The sequence below is a fragment of the Anopheles gambiae genome, chromosome 2 (genome assembly GCF_943734735.2).
Source record: "Anopheles gambiae chromosome 2, idAnoGambNW_F1_1, whole genome shotgun sequence".
Lineage (NCBI taxonomy): Eukaryota > Metazoa > Arthropoda > Insecta > Diptera > Culicidae > Anopheles > Anopheles gambiae.
Window position 1 is genome coordinate 109,611,763 of NC_064601.1, and position 19,677 is coordinate 109,631,439.

The 19,677-nt window shown below is 45.9% G+C and overlaps 1 protein-coding gene across 14 annotated transcripts in view; it reads right to left on the reverse strand.

The window, feature by feature from the left end:
- LOC4576205 (cyclic nucleotide-gated cation channel alpha-3) overlaps nucleotides 1-19,677 on the reverse strand; it is a 99,291-nt gene that overhangs the window by 37,663 nt on the left and 41,951 nt on the right. For 11 of the 14 annotated variants that reach the window (XM_061642790.1, XM_061642797.1, XM_061642796.1 and 8 more), the window contains exons 4-6: nucleotides 10,854-11,045; nucleotides 6,641-6,995; nucleotides 3,763-4,580 (exon numbers count right to left, since the gene is read on the reverse strand). In XM_061642790.1, coding sequence (XP_061498774.1) covers nucleotides 3,763-4,580; nucleotides 6,641-6,995; nucleotides 10,854-11,045 — 1,365 coding nt within the window. The remainder of the gene's footprint in view (nucleotides 1-3,762; nucleotides 4,581-6,640; nucleotides 6,996-10,853; nucleotides 11,046-19,677) is intronic. The other 3 variants (XM_061642801.1, XM_061642802.1, XM_061642799.1) reach the window with 1 other exon arrangement.

Genomic DNA, 19,677 nt, shown 5'->3' on the forward strand with positions numbered 1-19,677 from the left:
ATGCGAACGATTTCACCGATTTTCAAGCGACAAGAGAGGACGCCGGCAGTGCTGCAGGAAGGGTAGCATGGGTGCTTCTTGGGGCAACGGGTTTGGTGCAATGTTTTTTTTAAGAAAATTTGAAGAGTGACTGAAAGGATGCCAAGTTTTTTTCTTTTTACCTGTTGTCAACTTTGTGGCTTTTAACACTGAACACTGTTTGAAGCTTGGCTCAACACCTTGTTCGTAACGAGTTCTTGGAAAACAAACGTTACTGATGGCAGCTGCATCGATGAAACGAACCTGTTTTCATCTGTATGATGTGCTTTCCATTTGCCTTTGGTAGAAAATTGGTACACTTTGTCGTTTCTTTGCGAGACGATGGCATAATATGCAGTTACCAGTAAATAGGGCACTCGTGTCAAAGCGGCTGCAGAACGTCTGAGTCAACAGTATTCAATGACATCAGAAACTATACAGAAACATAGACCATTTTGCTTTAAGCTAGTAGCAACAATCTTATAAACAGTTTCATAGCACAAACATCGCATCAAATCTAAGCCGCAGTGCCGTGCGTTTGCTTTTCCATTTAAAGGACGTTCAGCTCGATGCCCGCCAGTTGATACAAATCTTATTGATGTTTGATGGCTCAAGGCAATGCCTGTGATCTTCAGGCACGAGGACGACGTAATGAGTAACTTCAAAGTACTTCCAGTGACTTCCGATCGATAGTGAAGGTGGGATGGTTCGATCACTGTCCCGACTTGTGAACCTTATCAGCCGTCTTCCTGTAACGGGAAAGGGCGCACTGGTGGCTTCATTTCACATCGCTTACCTACAGCAGAAGACAACCATGCTTCAAAACAGTTTATTAAACTCAGACGCAATCTCGATGATCAATTGTTATTTGTTGTTATTATCAATTATTTGTGTCGAAGACTGTCACGCACAGATGACTTTTCAATTTTGCTTTGAAAACTTAATTTATACAAGCATATTTGCGTCACAAACTTGCTCACAAACGAAAGAGTGGTACCATTCCACATTGTTCATATTCCATAAAAAAACACGCTCGTCTTCATCCGCACAAAATTCATTCGCCTTCAACTCTATCTGTGTGATCCAACAGCACACATTTTATTACGCTCAACAAAATCGGTTTTAGCTGGCAGTTGGCCCCTTCTCAAACGGTGCATCTGCAGCACGTGCCATGGCGATGATAAACATCGTCCGAGCATCAACAGATTCTCATTTCCGTCAACCGGAACGGTTGGAATGGTGCGCACGAAAGCTGGGGAAAGGATTGCAAAGCGAAACGAGCAGTAAAATTTAAACCACACCACCGCACTAAACTCGCACACCCTCTACTCCCCGAAGCCAAAATGTACGCCAAATAGGCAGAGTGCAGGTTGGCTGGAACTGCTCCGTAACTCCAGCCAATCGAGGTGCATCGGAAGTTAATTTATTTTTCATCCAATGCTGTGCACCGGATTGAAGCTTGCTGCCGCCGCCGCAACCATCGTCGCTCCGCCTTCGTTTCGCACTGCACTCGTCAATGTTGAGGTCATTTTAATGAATTATTATTCAGCTGACGGTGAGAAGCGGGGCAATGAGAGTCGCAAGTCGATCGGAAGATAATTTCCGTACCGGACGCGGCCGGAGCGTCGGAGGCAGGTACGAGCGCCACGATCGCTCGATGCCACCGCGAGGAAAGGATGGTCTCTAATTTGATATAAAAATACACTTAACTTTACACGGAGCGCAGAGATTTCTAAGTGATGAAAGAGAGAGAGAGTGCGAAGGAGTAGAAGAGTGGGTTTAATTCGTGTAATGAAATTGGCAATCGTTTATGTTTTAATTTAATTTAATGTTTTTATACGTGTTGCAGATTTTTGCTACAAAAAATTCGTTTAAAATCTCATTGCTAAGCAAACTTGATTGTTTGCTACAACGAAACAGTGTCGGTTTGGCAACCGGCCTATACAGCAATAAAATATCTTCAATGCTGTAGCCAAAAGTCTATCAGAAAGTTGATAACGTTTTTGGCACCCGTTTGTGCTTTCATAAAACGGGTAAAACATTTTAAGCTGGCTAAATCCCATGGAATTGCTCTAAAAAAACTTTGAGGAGATATATATTTCGAATTGTAAAACACACACACACACACACTTGTCGGGAAATTGGTAGAGATTTAAGAGGTATGTGCAGTGTTCTATGTGCCCCTCTTCCATGGTAGCACAATAAAATTCCACCTCCCCGGACTGACCTACAGCAGTAATGCAAACGCATTGAAATTTCTTTACCACTCGAATCAAAACCCTGGTTTAACGAGCGGTCGGTCGGTGTCGGGCAACTAAAAGCTCATAAAAATGGGTTCCTAGCTTCGACAAAAAGTTTACACAATTTTTCGAGAGTACTCAACACAAAAAAAAACGGTTCGCATGTTCAGTTTTGGGTATTTTATATCGATGTCTACCTTCATGCAGAGCAGCGTCGGGCATAGTTGGGGATGGACGAGGAGTCCCCATTCGAGCCCCATATTTAACAACCTCACCGGTAAATGGCGTTGTTCCCCAGTGACGCACGAAGCGTCACCATTTTGTTTTTGTTCTTCCCTTCCACAATTTATTGCAAAGCCCGGTGACCTAAGATTTTTAGCGCTGATCCTAATCTCGCCTCCCGAGAGAGCTGCGAAACGAACCGAAACTGTGATAAAATATCCTCCTCCCAACAATCGTTCCTACGGCGAAGTGGACGGGGTGGGCAGTGGAACACGAGTGCCATTGATGATGGGTAGAAATAAATTTTTATTTCATTGTTTATTCAAATTTATCTCTCCCCCAGTCCCAGCGCCGAGTCCAGTTCGGAGTGCAAACAGCAAAGCACAGCAAAACCGGACCGGAAAGCACCGAAATCGAATCGAAGCAAATATAGATGCCTGACAGTCCGCCTCCCGATGGTGTTTGGTCCTACTGTTCCCGTTTCATCCCCCTTCGCCCTGTTGTTTCCCTGCCCGAACTCCCGTCCCGTGAAAGTTGGAAACGGAAAGCTGGCGGGGCCATCCATTGGCAGGGCACAGTAAAAGGAGTGTTTAATTTGAAGAACCATCATCCATCACGGAAATCGACTTTTCCTGTATTAGTTGCGACGAGCGTTTTGTGTATTTTGTGTCGTGTCGTGTTTTGACTCTTTCTCTCTCTATCTCTCTGTGTTTGATGCGAACTGTGCCAAACAGTGATCGTTAAACAAAGCGCTTTATAGATAGGAAGGGAGAATGCACAGAGGCAGGGAATGTTTGATGAGCACATTTATCGATGTCGCACCGCTATCGCGCACTGTTATTGCATGATAAATCTTGCAACAGCAGCAGCAACAACAGCCCAAACAACAAAAACAAAACAAGAGATTTATGCTACAGTGCAAACAAATTTCGGTTGGGCTGAAACATCGGTCTGAACTGATGGTTGCTCCGTATCTGCTCGAACGCCAAGCGTCAAGCCAAGCGCGTTGGTGGAGTAAAATTCGAGCACCGACGGTAATGACCGCTGCGGCGCACCGGCGTACCAATTTGAGATGATTGTTTACAAATAGAAGCATCTAATGGATGTCCCACTTCCACGAAGCCTTGAGCTCCACTCCTCCCTCAGGGCACAGAAAACACATGTAACTCAATTATGTATGCTAACGCTTTGCGCCCCCCATTCAGCAACAAGACAAACATGTTTACATGCTGCTCGTACCTGGAAACCGTGTTCGTATTCTGCTTTCCACTACGGCACTTACCTTGAAACTCCTTGCGAGCCGCACTGACCGAGGTGACGATGTTGGCCACGTGCCCGAGCACGGTCGCGAACAGCATCAGCCCGAACAGGAGCTGCGCAATCACGAACACGTACTCCGCCTTCGACCGCGGTCGGGGCAGATCGCCGATCGTGGTGAGCGCGAGCGTGCACCAGTAGTAGCTCTGCAGGTACTGCTTCACCACGTCCGCCGACTCCGAATCGTGGTAGACCCAGTTCTTCGAGCCGAAACCATTGTTCTTGTAGATGATGTGGTAGAGGCAGCCGTTCCAGTGGAAGATCACCAGCAGATAGTGGATCAGCGAGGTCGAGCGGAAGAGGTTCGGGTAGTTGGTGTGCCGCTCGGTCCGGTCCATGAACGCCCAGAACCGGTAGATCTTCACCAGCCGGAACGAGCGCAGTATCGAGTTGAAGCCGATCGAGAGGTATAAAAAATCGAGCGGCAGCAGGCAGAGGCAGTCGATGTAGAACGTGGTCGAGTTCATGTAGTGCTGCCGGAGCTTGGTCGAGTCGGTCTGTAGCACGCCGTCCTCGAGGTAGCCGGTGCGGAAGTGGAACAGTATGTCTACGAGGTATAAAAAGTCGGAAAAGTAGTCTAGACAAAACCACAGCACGATCGATTCGCCGTTTATCTCCTGGAACGCGAACCGGTAGATGATCACCCAGAAGTTGTACAGGAACGCCATCGACACCACCATCGACCAGTAGTAGCAGAGCCGGCCGGCCGGATCGAACACGAACGACCACCGGCGGCCGTTCGATTTGCGGGACGTGGTCGAGCAGCCGGAACGGCGGCCGAAGCTGCGAAGGAGGAAAGGGGCGAAGAAAAGGTACGTTGGTGAATGGTTTGCTTTACTTGTACTCCATTATTGCAATGCAATTTAATGGCGAACGGGATGGATAGTAAATGAAAACGAGCAAATGCGAATGATTTCCACAGCACACAAAACCACATATTGCGATGAAAAATGGAATACTCTTTTCACCGACAGGATGAGGGACTTTGAAAGCAAAGGGAAAGAGAGAATTGCATGAAATGTAAAAAAAGCGAAAGAATTGCATAATGCAGCAGCCGAGAAAATATCCCATTTATTAATCGAAACACAATCATTGATTATTGACGATTGATAAATATAAATTATTTCCATCAAACCGTTGCATCAGCACACATTAAGTTGTAATTAAATGAAACAAAAGCCAAAGTAATGGTGTTTACCGTGCCTTCGAAACGGTTGCAGTTTGTTTGCTTTTTTGCCTTTTGTTTCGAACCACAAAGTTCATGAATTTAAATTAAAACAAATTATAGGGAGTAAACATATGTAAACATATGCTACTCTTTCCGCAACTATAATACTACTCTAATCTCAAGTTATTTCTAGTACTCATAATGATTTAACAAGCCAAAAATACATGTCAATAAACCCTTTTTCAATAGCCGTAAGTAGACTATGACCGAGTGCCAAAACTCACCGAGACAATTTCACGCCATGAAGAGTAAAAATATACCCAAAATCAACATGGCTGAAACATTTCACGCCTAAATGTATATAAACAACTGTTATCCTATTTGTTGCGATGACATTCGATGAAAAGCCAAATTTTTCCCGCGCCCACACATGGCCGCAATCAGACGGTTTTTGCATAGACTTTTCATTGAATATCATAGAATGTCATTCTTTTCTCTCCATGCTTCACGGCGCGATGATATTTAGCAGTATGTACATGTCGTACGACTTAACAACATGCTCGTCATGGGTTCAAGTCCTGAATGAACCGTGCCCACATACGTAGGACAAACTATCTTGCTATGGGTAATATGGGTAATAAATCATTGAAAGCCACTGCCTGTACCACCACTGCTGCTAAATGTCATGAGCATCACGTGATGATCATCACCGAAAACAATGAACATATCCGTGGTAGCTTGATGTTCGCTGCTGGTACTCAAGCAAGCACAATCATGATTTTTTTTGGTTGTGAACAGTGCTGCCTAATTCCGCTATTTCAGTAACAACACACTCATGACTAAAACGAAGTTCAAGTCAGCTCACGTAAACAACTGTGATGTTCAGGGGTGAGACTCAAACAGTAGATGGATCAATCACATGCTTGGTGAAATTTTTTGGAGCACCCAACTGTTGACCACTCACTTGGTCATGATTTTTGTCTCTGTCATATTTGAATTAAATTGAATTTAATTTAATTTACGTACATACATACTAAGAAAGTGGTCCCAAGCAACAAAAGTGACTGACCAAGCGTTGGTTGCTAAAATGTCACCTAGCATGTATTGGTCACACTAACTATTTGAGCATCACCTCTGATTGTCACAGTCAGATTTTTTTATGACATTGACAGTGACATTTTGCCGCACTTAGTACCGGCAGGCCTTGGCCGACAACGGCTGTTGTCGGCCAAAGAAGAAGAAGAATAAGTCTAGGCGCATGGTGACTGTCAAATGATGTGAAATTGAATCTAAACGTGCTCAACTTTATTGTTATGAACTTGTGCTCTTAGATTTTTGCTACTAATAAAACCATTTTCAAACAACTTGTTTCGTTTGTTTGATATTATGCCTTCTAATTATAAAAAGGTAGAATATGAATGGACGATAACACATGCTTCGAAAAATAATGAGTCATGGTGTTGCGAAAATGTCATCATTTTATACATTTTTGACATTTAGTTTTGATTTGTAAAACGCTGCATTATGTCTACTTTAATACTAATTAAAAGCTATGCACTTTGCATACTGTAAGGCGTATGTTATCTGTCAAATAAAGCGCCGTGTAAACAAAACAAAATCAAAATTTATGACCTCCCTAGCATCTGTTACGCTCACACACACCCGTAATACTTACATGTATCGATCCGCGCCGTTGCAGGTGCTACCGGTGCCGCACGGTGCGGCGGCCAGATGGTTGGTGGAGGCCCGGGTGGTCGCGCACGGTCCCATCGCGTTCGCGTTCGATTCGCGGGGCCCGGTCCGGCTCCAGGAACCGAGCAGGGGCGGATCGGCCGCTTTCAGCTTGCTCCGTTCGCGCTTCCTGTCCTTCCGGGACAGATCCATCTCGGACGTGGTGGCGGATACATGGGAGTGCAGGGGCCGGGACGTACCGGACGCCGAGAGGCTGTCACGGGACGAGAAGAATCCTTGCTGCGATATGCTCTGGCCCAGCTGGGGGCCGGACATGCCTAGCTTGGAACTGACGATATCTGCAACGATGAGGGCAAGAGAAATGCGAAACACATGAATATGGTGAACTTCCAAAACCAAAAACAAGGACCATCGAAAAAGGAGGAGGAATTCTGGCAACGGGCAAGTGAAAAACGAAGCGTTGAAAGGATGATTCTCGGGACGACGAGGCTCGAGCAAGAAAGAAACGAGTCCTGCCCCCCATTCTAGCACGTTGAAACAAAGGGCGAAAGTAAAAGTCTGTCCCGGGGCTAAGTGTGTGTCGTAAAATCAACACGGTCGTAAAAAGTTAGGGTTAACTTTCTTCCACATACGTGACAAAGGCGGTACCACCGGGTCGTCGGTTCGGCCATGTTTGCGCTACCGTTTTTATCTGCCTTAGTTTGCGTCGTCTGCAAAGGTGTGAGATTGTGTGGAAAAGAAATAAATGTGTGTTCCTCTCTTGATACTTGCTGCAAATAAGCGGTAGTTTCCTCCTTTTTCACGTATGGTTGCCCTTAGCCCGAACGACTCTATGATTAGGCAAGGAACGTCACAATAATCAGCTTTGTTTGGACGGTGAACAAACAGTTCGAGTTCGGGTTTGGCCTCGATATGGAGGCAGGAAACGATACTTTTTGTACAATTTAATTAAAGCTGTATGCTGCCCCAAACAACCATCCCATCCCACCTGTCCCAGTAGATGTGGGCGTCCCATACATCGTAACAGAAGGTGCACGAACAGCACAATTTATTAGTATTGTAAACAGATGATGCGTACCTAATCCTACCGTTTTCCTTCTTTTTTGCTCTCTTGCTACATTAAAACAAATGGTCAAGCAAAGAAATCTCCCCCGTATGTTATGTATGTGTGTGTGTGTGTGTTTGTTTCTTTTTTTATAACCCATCCGAGATAACCCCTTTTTTCGGGATCATTTTCCACATGCTCATGGTCATAGCTCATCATTACTCGATCAGTGCCAGTGCGTCGAAGCTCCACCAGCATGTCGGTGTGGGTGACATTTTTACGACCAGCCTTAAACCATCCGACGTAACACCATCCACAAAGCCCGGACAGTTCGGGGGCTTTAATTTGCACCGTAAGTCCCGCCTGGGAAGATAAAAGGCGCAACCAGAGTGTGTATGTGCGCGCTGAACGCTTCTCTCTTAACCAAAGCACCAAACGCACCAAACACAGAAAGGGCAACACAAACGGGCAGTGTTTCGCGTGAATTTCTACAAGGTCAGAAAGCCAACACCATTTTCCCATCCCTCAATCGACGGGCGATGGCGATGGCCGAGGGGAAGCAAAACGGGGGAAGACACGAAGCTTCGGTACGCCCTGGTGGTGCTGTACTGCAGCAATCTTTACGAGTGACCGCGAGGGTGCCCCAAAGTGGATTGTTTGGCTCGGCCCGCTGGCTTTGATTGTGTCCCGATGATGACATCCTGAAGAGTGCTGAAAAAAGGGGCAGAAGAGGCATTCGTAGAGTGCTGCTGTTTCATTTTTACGGTCCTCCCAGAAGCGGAACAACCAAAGCGAACTTTTAGATGAAGATTTTCTGCCTCCTCTCTTGGGAGTTGCAGTAAATTTAATGCGTTTGTGCGTGCGTACGTGCACGTGTTCAGAAAAGAGGGATTGAAAATGGCGTTACGGAGGAGGACATACTGGATTTGTGTGAAATTTTGAAGATTTGATCAAACCAGGAAATATAGCGAACCTAATACTTCTGTACAAAAAACATCTAAGAAAGGTCATTGCTTGTTGAGTGTCTGCGCCACAAATAGCGTGCAGGAAAGCTTTCCCCACTCCCCAGGTGCCTATAAGAGTCGCGTCATACACTGGGTCGATTAAAAATTAAGACGCAAATTTATCAGAACGTTCGCTCAGGCATCGGGCAACATCCGGCATTTATCGCTAATTGGCAATGGCTCACATGGCGGAAGCCAAACGAAGCAAACCCGTAGCAATTGACAGAAGCCATAGCTTAACCTCAACCTCACTCTCGATAGGAGATGCAAACACACACAGGCACATAGCCACACATACACATTTCACTGTACGTCATCTCCCCGGTCTAGCCTTCAAAGCCAGCCCAGCCCTGCTCCTTGCCAAACGACAGGGGGTTGTGCTGTCTGCACACGGCAAGATAACATTTATCGAACGGGAGCATGGTTTTAAGGATGATAATGTATTCCAATTTATCGTTTCTGATCGTGGTTGTCACACTCTCTTTCCCTCTATGTGCGCGAAGAAGGGACGTGTATGATGCAAACACCCAGTGTATGTGTTCCACAAGCAACACAACGAGCTATAACTCACTGTATGCGCAAACAGCTACGCAAACGACAATGGTGGCGATGGTAACGAACTTACGTGTGTGTGTGTGTGTGTGTGTGTGTGTGTGTGTGTGTGTGTGTGTGTGTGTGTGTGTGTGTGTGTGTATGTGTGTGTGTGTGTGTGTGTGTGTGTGTGTGTGTGTGTGTGTGTGTGTGTGTGTGTGTGTGTGTGTGTGTGTGTGTGTGTGTGTGTGTGTGTGTGTGTGTGTGTGTGTGTGTGTGTGTGTGTGTGTGTGTGTGTGTGTGTGTGTGTGTGTGTGTGTGTGTGTGTGTGTGTGTGTGTGTGTGTGTGTGTGTGTGTGTGTGTGTGTGTGTGTGTGTGTGCTTTTTGGCCGGAAACTGGCAGTCACGGCCGAACCTATCGAGGGGAAAATCGGGCAATCGAGGTAGATGACTAAGACTGGAGCAGGGGGCGATTTTTTTGCTAACCATTAAAGCACTTGTCGCACCCGTCCGTAACGATGGTAAGAAATGAGCTGAATGAAAGTGTTATGCTGATGTTCCATGCCGAACGCACACCACATTGTAACGGGGCGTAAGGTGGCAACATTTTTTGGAGAGAAGAGGAAATGGTCCGAAGAGACAACGGATGCACACATTGGGGCTTTAAAAGGTTTCAGGATGGGGAAGCAGTTTTTGCGCTTTCGATGGAACATGAGACTCACGGACGAGGTAATGCATAAAGGGAGTTTGTTGTATAAGAGAATGTTAACTAACAACCGGTACCATATGGGAGAGCAAGTTTAATAGGCTCAAACACAAGACCTTTTTTTTGGGACGTAAAGCGCCTAAAAGTATGCAATATAAATCGTTTTGAATTACGTAAACAGCGCCGTTTGACTGGCTGTATGGCTTACTATTAGGCACTGTAGTACTGTTTGCTAAATGATATTCTTCTTTACGTGTAATTACATTTAAAAAATAGCATCGTTCAAGCATTTATTTTTTATAATAACGAAATAAACGTTTAGTTAACGTAACATAGTAACATCATATTAAGGCGCATATTAAGGCGTTGTGGGGTTACGGTTACTATCGCTATTATCGATTAGCGATTACGGCGCAATTGACATGGTTAATCAGTTGACATTCTCGTATGCACCAACATATCGAATATAAACAATAATTATCATTATTTTAACAACCCTTTTTATTTATTTTTTAGCCATGGACCAATCAAATCAAATTGAATGTTTTGCCTTTTTTCAATTTCTATCACGATTAAACCCGCTCCCACGAAAATGCGTTCAACATCGATGAAAGATGCGCTCCAGCAAATTCTGCTGATTCGAAATGACATTACCGTTGGGTGGGAGTGAGTAAAGAGCGTGAAATTTGCGACGAAAGAAAAAAAAACATGACCGGATGGGACCTGATGCGCTCAACATCAGCAATGAAGTATGGCAGAATACATAGCATGACAACAAAAAATGAACTCCAACTACAACATATAACATCTCGCACCCATCCAATGCACCAACAATTTGGAGCTACAACAGCAACAACAAAAACAACCAAAGGCAAAAAAACAATCAACACAGCCTTGTGCCGACGCTTACCCATGAGACTTTGACGGCTCACAGAGTTTCGGTTATGGTCCGCGGACGATTGAATCGTATTGAAATCGGATCCGACGGCTTCGAGCGGCGGCGGCGCTAGATGCATTATTGCCGCGTCCGTACCGTTGAGAGAGTGCGAATGATGTCTCGACAGTTTGGTGCTGTCAAAACTAGCATTCCCGTCATCATCATCTAGAATGGGAAGGATAGTAAGAAGAAACACGTGAACAAGTGGGCGGCCGGGCCTGGGATTGAAACACCGGAAACCGAACGGACGTGCAACTACCGTAACACTCGATGGCGATTGGAGTGATGATGATGGTGGTGGTGGTGGATCAGGGCGGGGGAGTGAGGGGCCTTGGGACAGCACAAATGGTTGACACGGATACGGAAATACGCATGAATAGATGATGTGTTGCAGCTGAACTCTTGCCGATGTGGGCAAGCAATTCGCAAACATGGGTGAACGTTAACGAGATGAGCGACTCTGGGCATGATGTGACATTATTGTTTAGACATTGATGCGTGTACAAGTTTTTTTTTTGTCTGTTGTGTTTGGCGCAAATATGACAACGATGGCAAAATTTGCGAGGGTTGGAATCGAACACAACGACGAGTTTATGGAGTGGGACAAAAGAATGTGTAAAATTAACGTCATCCCAAACAAGGAAAAATAACACAGCATCAACACCAACATAAAAAAGAGAATACAAAAGTACGGTTTACTTACAAATTATAACACAGTGGGCAAGGAAAAGTCGAATGAATTCATTTCATTTAATTTTCACAACGTAAACACACCCCACCACCACACAACACCCAATAGCCACGAACATCCGCTCGAAGCTCGGCGTAAACCGGGCGTGAAAATGAACGAACAGAACGGAGAGAAGCGGCCCCAAAAGCAAACCCACCCATCTCGCACTGGCACCGAAACAATGTTCAGCAAAGATGCAAGATGCAAAATAAAAGATGTATAATTAGCCATTAGCAAACGAGAGCCGAACGGCGGGCACTACGAACGGGAAACATTCAACAATACAAACATTCTGCCTCTGCTCCACTGCTCCAATGCAAATTTGCTAATTGAGAAATGCTAATTCGAAAATGTTGCTTTCAACCGTGCATCGTTACAACGCTCGCAGACAAAGCGTAGAACGAAGGGGCCGAGAGAGAATGAGAGATGATAGCAGAAGAAGAAAAAACAACAACAAAAACAAAAAAAAACATAAAAAGGGAACGTACAAAAAAGAAAAGGTTATCGTAAGGTTGTTGTTAGCTTTCGCTGCTGCCAGTTTTTCTTTGCTACAGCGGCCCGATTAATCGATCCCATTTACAACGCCCATGGTCCCGGGAAAATGATTGGGAAAACTTTTAAAAACCCCGTAGCATTCGGGCAGTCCGGAAGTTTTGCCAATTCGCCGTTAAATTGCCATTCAGCTAATGTCCTTGTTGCCTTACTAACTCAACCCCACTCAGACTACGGTTTGGTTGAATGTTTCAAAAAGGAAAATCGGACCGGAAATGTATGACGACGCTTTGCAGAAAGTGCTACGGCTAAAGCTGTTAATAATGTACAAGCTCTGTTTGTATAAATGTATCAACCATGAACCAATGGTTTATACCGGGGCGGACCAATCAGCCGCCAAACAAACATCAACGCCCGCTGCAGCAAGATTGTTGTTGACAGATTGAAACCTATATCCCTAGTTTCAATCACGCTTCACCAGCAAACCCGCCCAAAAATTGCTAAAAAGACGACGGCCGATGCCCACAGTCGACCGCGCTCTTTGCCTTTCCCTCCCTTCCTATCTCCTCTCGCTCGTCCGGCCTGTGCCCACCCTCTGTCAAAGGTCATCAGGAACGATGTTTGCAAAACTAAAACCCATCACCATATCTGCCCGCCGTCGACCGTCGATCAAGATCGAAAGATGCTAAGAGCTCGGGGTCGGTTGGGCGGATTCAATCGCTTCAAAGTGCTCCCTCTATCCGCCCCGCCCCATTCCAGCTCCCCCAAGCAGCAAAGGTAATGGCCGTGACCCGTTTTGACCCTTTTTTGTGCCCTTCGACTCTCCAAACCCGCCCTCGAAGACATCAAAGCACACACACACACGCACGGAGCAAACCTTTCCTTTACTATCTCTGCTCAAAACTTCTTTTGACACTGTTTGCCAGGCAGAGAACGAGAAGGGGAGAGAAAGAGAGGGAGAGTGCAAAAGAAGCTCGTAAAGCTAGCTTCAATATTTGGCTTTGGAATAAATTTCGATGGAAAACTGTAGCGATCGCCCAAGAAAGTGGGACGTACGTCCCGTAAAACCGCCCCAACCAAACTGTGGTTTCGTTGTTGGGGCACGGGCACGGATGCTGAGGAATGAAATGGTGGGAGGATGCACGCACTACAGCAGCGCACGGACAGAAGAAGCAAGCGCGATCCCCGTTTCTCGGGTCTCTTTGTTAGCGTCAAACCGTCATCAACAGCAACGACAGCTAAATCTCAACACACAGACACACACACATACATGCACACAGTGAAACAGTCCCTCCGTGTGTCCTTTTCGTGCCCGTCCAGCAGCAGCAGCAGCACGCACGGGAGGCGGGGACCGTCGAAAGCGTGGCGTTATTCAATTTAAGTTCAGCTGCTACAATTTTCTGCCCGATGGGTCCCGTGCGGCGTGATATTTCGCCGTCCTGAAAATACACCGCAACCCGCAGTCCACAGTTGCCTCCCCTCTCCCCCTCCTCATGCCATCGTACGGACACTTCGCGGATGGAGAAACTTTGAAGTGGAGTGCCGTCAATATGATCCCAGAGGGGTGATGCCCGTTCTGATGCTGCTGCTGCTGCTGCGGAAAGTGGGAGCAATTATTAAAGTCAGCAGCTTTCGGACTTTGCCAGCCGTCATCGTCACTTTCCATCGAGGGCTCCCACACCCCTGTGGACACACTCTCGTGGCTTCGTTTTGGGCACAGTGGCAAAGCGCGTCCCAGTTTTGCAACAGTTTCGCAGAAACTGAGGGTAATGGTGAAGCGCAAACACATACACCCGAAGTACGCTCTCCCCCCCCCCCCCCCCCCCTGGGTGGAGTTGGAGCTAATTCGGGCCACCCGAACCGACCGAGTTGGAGGAGGCTGCTGTTTAAGGGCTTCCTCCGCTCTGCCGGCCGCATGATCTTATGACAAATTTAGAATTTAATTTTGCCAGCGCTGCCACTGCGCAGGGGATTTTAAACTTTGGCAACTTTGATGCTTTTCGTTCGCATCATTGTTTTGCAGGCAGGCGGTGAAGTTACGTTTTGGTGGCTTGGAGCTTTTTTAAAAGGAAAGGGATTTATTTTACAACAACAGGAAGCCACAAAAACGCCATGTACGGGGACGCATTTCAATCAGCAGCTCCAAGCGTGGGCAAGATTAAGTCGCGAGGCTTTCAGGGTTTATCTGCACACATCCCCACCCACCTTCCCCACCCATTATGCTGCCATTCTAATCAAACCGGTAAGATGCCCAATCTGTTCCACCCGGGCACACTGTTTCTTCTCCATCGACCCCTCCTCTGAATGACACCTGTGCTTCAAGCAGAGCGGGGAAAAGGCACCGGATGATTCTCATCCACCTTCACGCCATCCTCCCAAAGCCTCGCGCAGTCGATTCTGATTAAGCTCAACGCAGCACAAATAGACGGCAGCAGAAGATGCGGCTGTTCGTTTGTAAGCGATATCAAAACAGCGGCCAATATACAGCGGACGTCAGAACAAACAACAAACAACGCGGCGAAGAAGCACAGCGCGGAAGAAGAAGCTTTACTCGAGAGCTCAAGGGCATAACCGCATCAAAAAAAAAAGAAGGAACCAAAAGGCAGCAATGGGGCAGAAGGGTGGGGAGGGGGAATAAATCCAATATTCAGTATGTATGTTTTTGTGAGCCGCGTATGTGGGACGGCCTGGATCGACCATATGTAGCCACAGTCGAGCCGAAGGAACGGGTGAGTTTTGCGGAGCAATGGCAGGGTTAAGAGGTTCGAAATATTCGCCCCACTTTTCCTACAATCCTCTGCTGCGGAAGAAGCGGAAGGTAAATCTGTTTTCTTTTCGCCAAAAAGGAAAGCGCTCCTTTCATCACCGCTTGTGTCGACGGAAGTGTGCACAGTGTTTATCCACCGAAAGTCAACTGCGTGTCGTAGCCCCTTGTGCACCAGGCACGACCAAGTGGCAAGCGTTAGGCGCTCCGGCCCACTCTTGCTTGCCACACACAAATACCTTTCGATCCTTTTTTCGGTGACACAACACACACACACATGTATAGCTAAACAAGCACGCACTGATGGAAGTTGCCGGTAACAGCATCCGACGCAACGAGCAGCACGTTCGAATGGTGGGAACGTGAAACTAGTGAACCGCAACCACACAACAACACAGCGGAGAGGAACAACAATGGAGAGACAGTGGGAGAGGGAGAGTAAAGGAAAAAACCCTATCAAACCCTCTACCGCCCTTTATAGTGTAAGGATCGAAGAAACAAAGGGATACCCAAGGAACTAAATAAAAGAAGTGCTGAGTTAATGAATGGCTTTCGCCTTCACCTTCTCTCCTTCACTCACTCTCACCTCGGGTTTTGTGTTATGCTACCTTAGCTGGGTAGGCGCAAAAGCTTTTCCTCCCAGCGGACTCACAAACTCACCGACAAACGTTTCCGAACGGAGCGGGGGAAAAAAACTCCCACATCCCGGCCAAACCGGCGTCAGTAAGAGATCGTCTGAAGAAATCAAAGCGATAAGGCTATTGTGCTGGGAGCTGCCACCTCCAAACTCCAATACCCTTTTTATCCCCCCACTGCCTTTCATCGAACCTCCCCCCGTCACCCGCGGACCGGCGTTGCGTGCCAAAAAGGCGCGCAAAAAAGCGCGCCAAGGTGACTTCGAAAGGTGGAGAAGGTAATAATGCGTAAATTTTATGTGCTAGCCCGTGCTAGTGCGCTATCGTGTCGGCGGGGATAGCAGCCTTTTGATTAAAACTTCTCACTATCGCGCTAACAAGCGTGTTGGAGCTGGCAGGGAGGAGGTGGAAAGGAGCTAGAAATACAATCATTTCGTGGGCGAAAATGGCGGTAACGAAGGGCACGGAAACCATCCCCAAACCGGATGAGGGAATTTTGCGGAAATGGTAAAAAAGCAAAAGGGGAAAAGGAAAGCAAGAATTGGCGTGTAAATTTACGCCCTTCTGACGACATTTCGATAAGCGAGCACTCCCTTGCATCCTTTCCCTCTTTTTTATAAAACAAACGGCGACTGTATTTGATACAGCGAGTCAGTAATGTTGAGCCCGAGCTGCGGGAGAACAGTTGCTTGGGAAGTGCTGTTGTTGGGCTGTGCGGGTGGATTGTTTCAAACGTGCGAAGTTCGGTGAATGCGCGAACTCACGGTTAATATTTACAGGTAGGAAGAGTTGGTGAGGGGAATAACGAGTTAAGCAAAATGGGAGTTGGATAAATATGAATAAATATCATAAAAAATAAACCATAAAAACATAATTCAAGTTCGCATTGTTGTTTTATGGCGCTTTGAAAATGTTGAAGCTTAGAAGTTGAATCTCTTTTCTTCGAAAGAGGGTTGCTTCTTGTTTTTTGTTTTGTTTATATCATATGACAAGCACGTTCAAAAGGTGACTTTTTCTGTCATATTTTACACTATCACTTCTACTGCGATGCTCATCAACGGCACATGGCGGGCAGTTGTGGAGGGAAAACTTTCTAGTGCATCTGTAACGTATTAAGTATACTAATGTACTAAGTAGGCACAAAAATTCAATAGTAAAATTTGAATATATTGTATTGTTTTATCAGCTTTAGACGACGTGTACAGGTTGGTAAAGAATGAGTAGTATTTTTCTCGGATGTTGTTCATTTTTCAAAAACTATATGCTTCCACTAATCTACCAATGATGTTATCATACTACAAACATATTCTTAGTAACAGACTTCTGGGAAATAGTAGAAAGACACATGGACAAGAAAGGTGTCACAAGTCCAGACTCAGATTCGTGAGAAATTGTAATCACTCACCCAACACTTCGAATTCAAGCAATTGTTGGCTTACGTATTAGAGACATAGTTCAATTTACAAGACAACTAAGATAAGAAGCTCATAAGCAAGTCCTAGTTTTTTTCTGGGAAACTCATTTTGCTCACACTTGACAGCATCTACGACTCTGCACAAAACTGTCTTAAGCTCGTGTTAAGGCCGCTTAGACCTTTCGTGTAAGTGAACGTAAAATTTTGTTTTTTTTTCTATATTTTATTGAATATCAATCGGAATATTGCTCTTCGTACACTAAAAGAAAGGACATTCTATTCCCCAACTATTGAGACTATAAAACATGCTGACCTAAAATGTTAGCTATGTTTTGTTACGCTTCTTAGGGTTCGGTAACAAATAGATTGTCCGCTTACCATAATCTCTAGTGCCGATTTAAACTACTAAGACAGAGCAATCGTCTTAATGTAACACACGTCTTAATACAGCAATCAGTGTTTTGAACAACAGCAAGATTTTGTACTTTAGATTTAGATCAACAAACAAGAGCTATTTTAGCTACAATCAAGGTTAATACCTTGACCTTCTTGTAGTCGGGAACGTTTTAAACAAATTCAATCCAAAGCTTTTGGTTTGAGTTGTTGCAAGCCGTTAGCATTTTGACATATTTCAAAATGTGAATACAAATGAAATGAAGAAACAAACCTTTCATTCCATTCAAATTCCACAACCATAGAAAAACATGCACAGGTGCAAGAAGCGAAAGGAGCAGCATACCTTCATACCATGAACATTTTAAATCAAATTGCTACTTTCTCTCATTCGCTCTCTCGCTCTGTCTGCTTGTTTGCTTAAGCTTTGGTTCAACGGTATTCCTGGTTTTCCTTCCATTACTCAAAACAAAAAACGATGCAACTCTCGGCCCCGCAAAGAATGCCGAAAAATGAACCCTTTTTTCTTTTGCTTCTTTGCTAACACGAACACACACACACTCGTCCAATTTACGGTTGCGTTTTTTTAGTTTGTTTGTTTCATTCCATTTCATCAGAATCCATCAACAGTGTAGCTGTTGGTTTTATGTGTCTGTGTGTGTGTGGGTGTGTGTGTGTGTGGGTGTGTGTGAGTTTCGTGAATTTTAATCTTTTTCACCTTTCCCAAATGTGCTCTGCCCCGATTTTGTTGTTGGATTATTTTCATGGAATTTCAAATTTTTCTTCACCCGGGCTGCTGCTGCTGCTGTTACTACTCCGACAAACAAAGGAAAACTCGTAACCGAAACGAAACAAAAACTGCAGCACCAGCAGCCCCCCGCGCATAACAATCGAGAAATATAATTTACACATCCTTCATCCTATTCATCCACCGGTGAGCCATAAAAAAAAACCTCCCATCGTCAGCCAGCGAGAAAAATCCTTCCGAAAGGGTACGAATAAGAAAGAAAGTCAGGTCACAAAAAAGAAGCTCCAAGAAAAAGCAAAAGGTTACTACCGCCATCTTACACCCCTTGCCTCTTAAAGGCAAGCGAACAGAAGAAGAAAAAAACACTCGAACAGTGTGCTGCTTGAATTGCACCCTGCGCAGTCCCTTTTCACCCGTGTGTACGTTTGTTCGGCAAATTGGACCAAAGAAACATGTTGTTTTCCTTTCTCAAACCATCTCTCTCTCTCTCCTCTTTGGACGGAACCAGCCGGAATGGATGCTTTTCCGGTGTAAAGCCCGGGACAGGTTCGCCGTCTTCTCGCGCGTGAGTTTCTAATTATTCAAATGAGCTTTCACCTACCATAAGCCACATTTCACACTCGGCAGGGAACGAAATTATCAGTTCCAGCTCGGTGCCCGCATTGCACGCCAGAGCTCAGCACGTAAGAAGCGGCGGACTTTCTTTGTACGTTCGAAAACGGCTCGCACGTCCGCCCTCTTTGCCCCCCCCCCCCCTCCCTCATCCACCCCTGGAAGATCGGTACTTTTGTGCTGAGCTCAAAATCATCCCAAAAGCGTGCAACGACCGGTCCGAAAAAGCACACTGTGTGACTCTCCCAACCTGAAGAGCAGGGATGAAGCGTGTATTTAAATTTCGTCTCAAATGGCTTTTTTCGGCCAAGTCACATCCGCACTGGACCGGACCGAACTGGTTGAAACCTGAACCACGGCAGCAGTAGCAGCAGCAGCAGCAGCAGGAGCAGCATCCGGGAACACATGCCGGGAACATGCTCACATTTGCTTGCAGCTGCAACTTCCCAAACACGAAAACCATCGTGTTCCCTCTCTCGCTATCTCTTTCCTCGCACCCGGTAGTGTGTGTGTAAGAAACGATTAGTGTGGGCAAGCAAAATTGCAAATTGAATGATTTATGCCCCCGCCCGGCCAATGATCGGAAGCTTTGCTGGCAGCAGCAGACGGAAGCCCGACGGTACGGGCTGGGCAGCTGGCAAACCGATCGCGCCAGCCGATACACAGCACAGCTCACAACCATGAATATTAATTTCGTGCTGACGTTTTGACGTTTTGCCCCACAAATCCGACGAACGGAGTGCTCGGCACCGAACCATCGTCTGCACAATCGGGTTGGAACAGAGAGCCAACAACAACCAACAACCAAATTAAAAAAAAGTGCCGGATTTGTCCAGCTATCGGTTTCGGAGCGCACTACTGGATCGATATTTTATGCAAAATCGATTGAATTCAATTTATGTGCGAAGAGAGCTTTTCGACAGCACCGAGACAAAGTGAGAAAGAGAGAGAGGGACGATGGGCAACAAAAAAAATGACAAATAAATAGAAAACTAGAATCCAGTGGCTT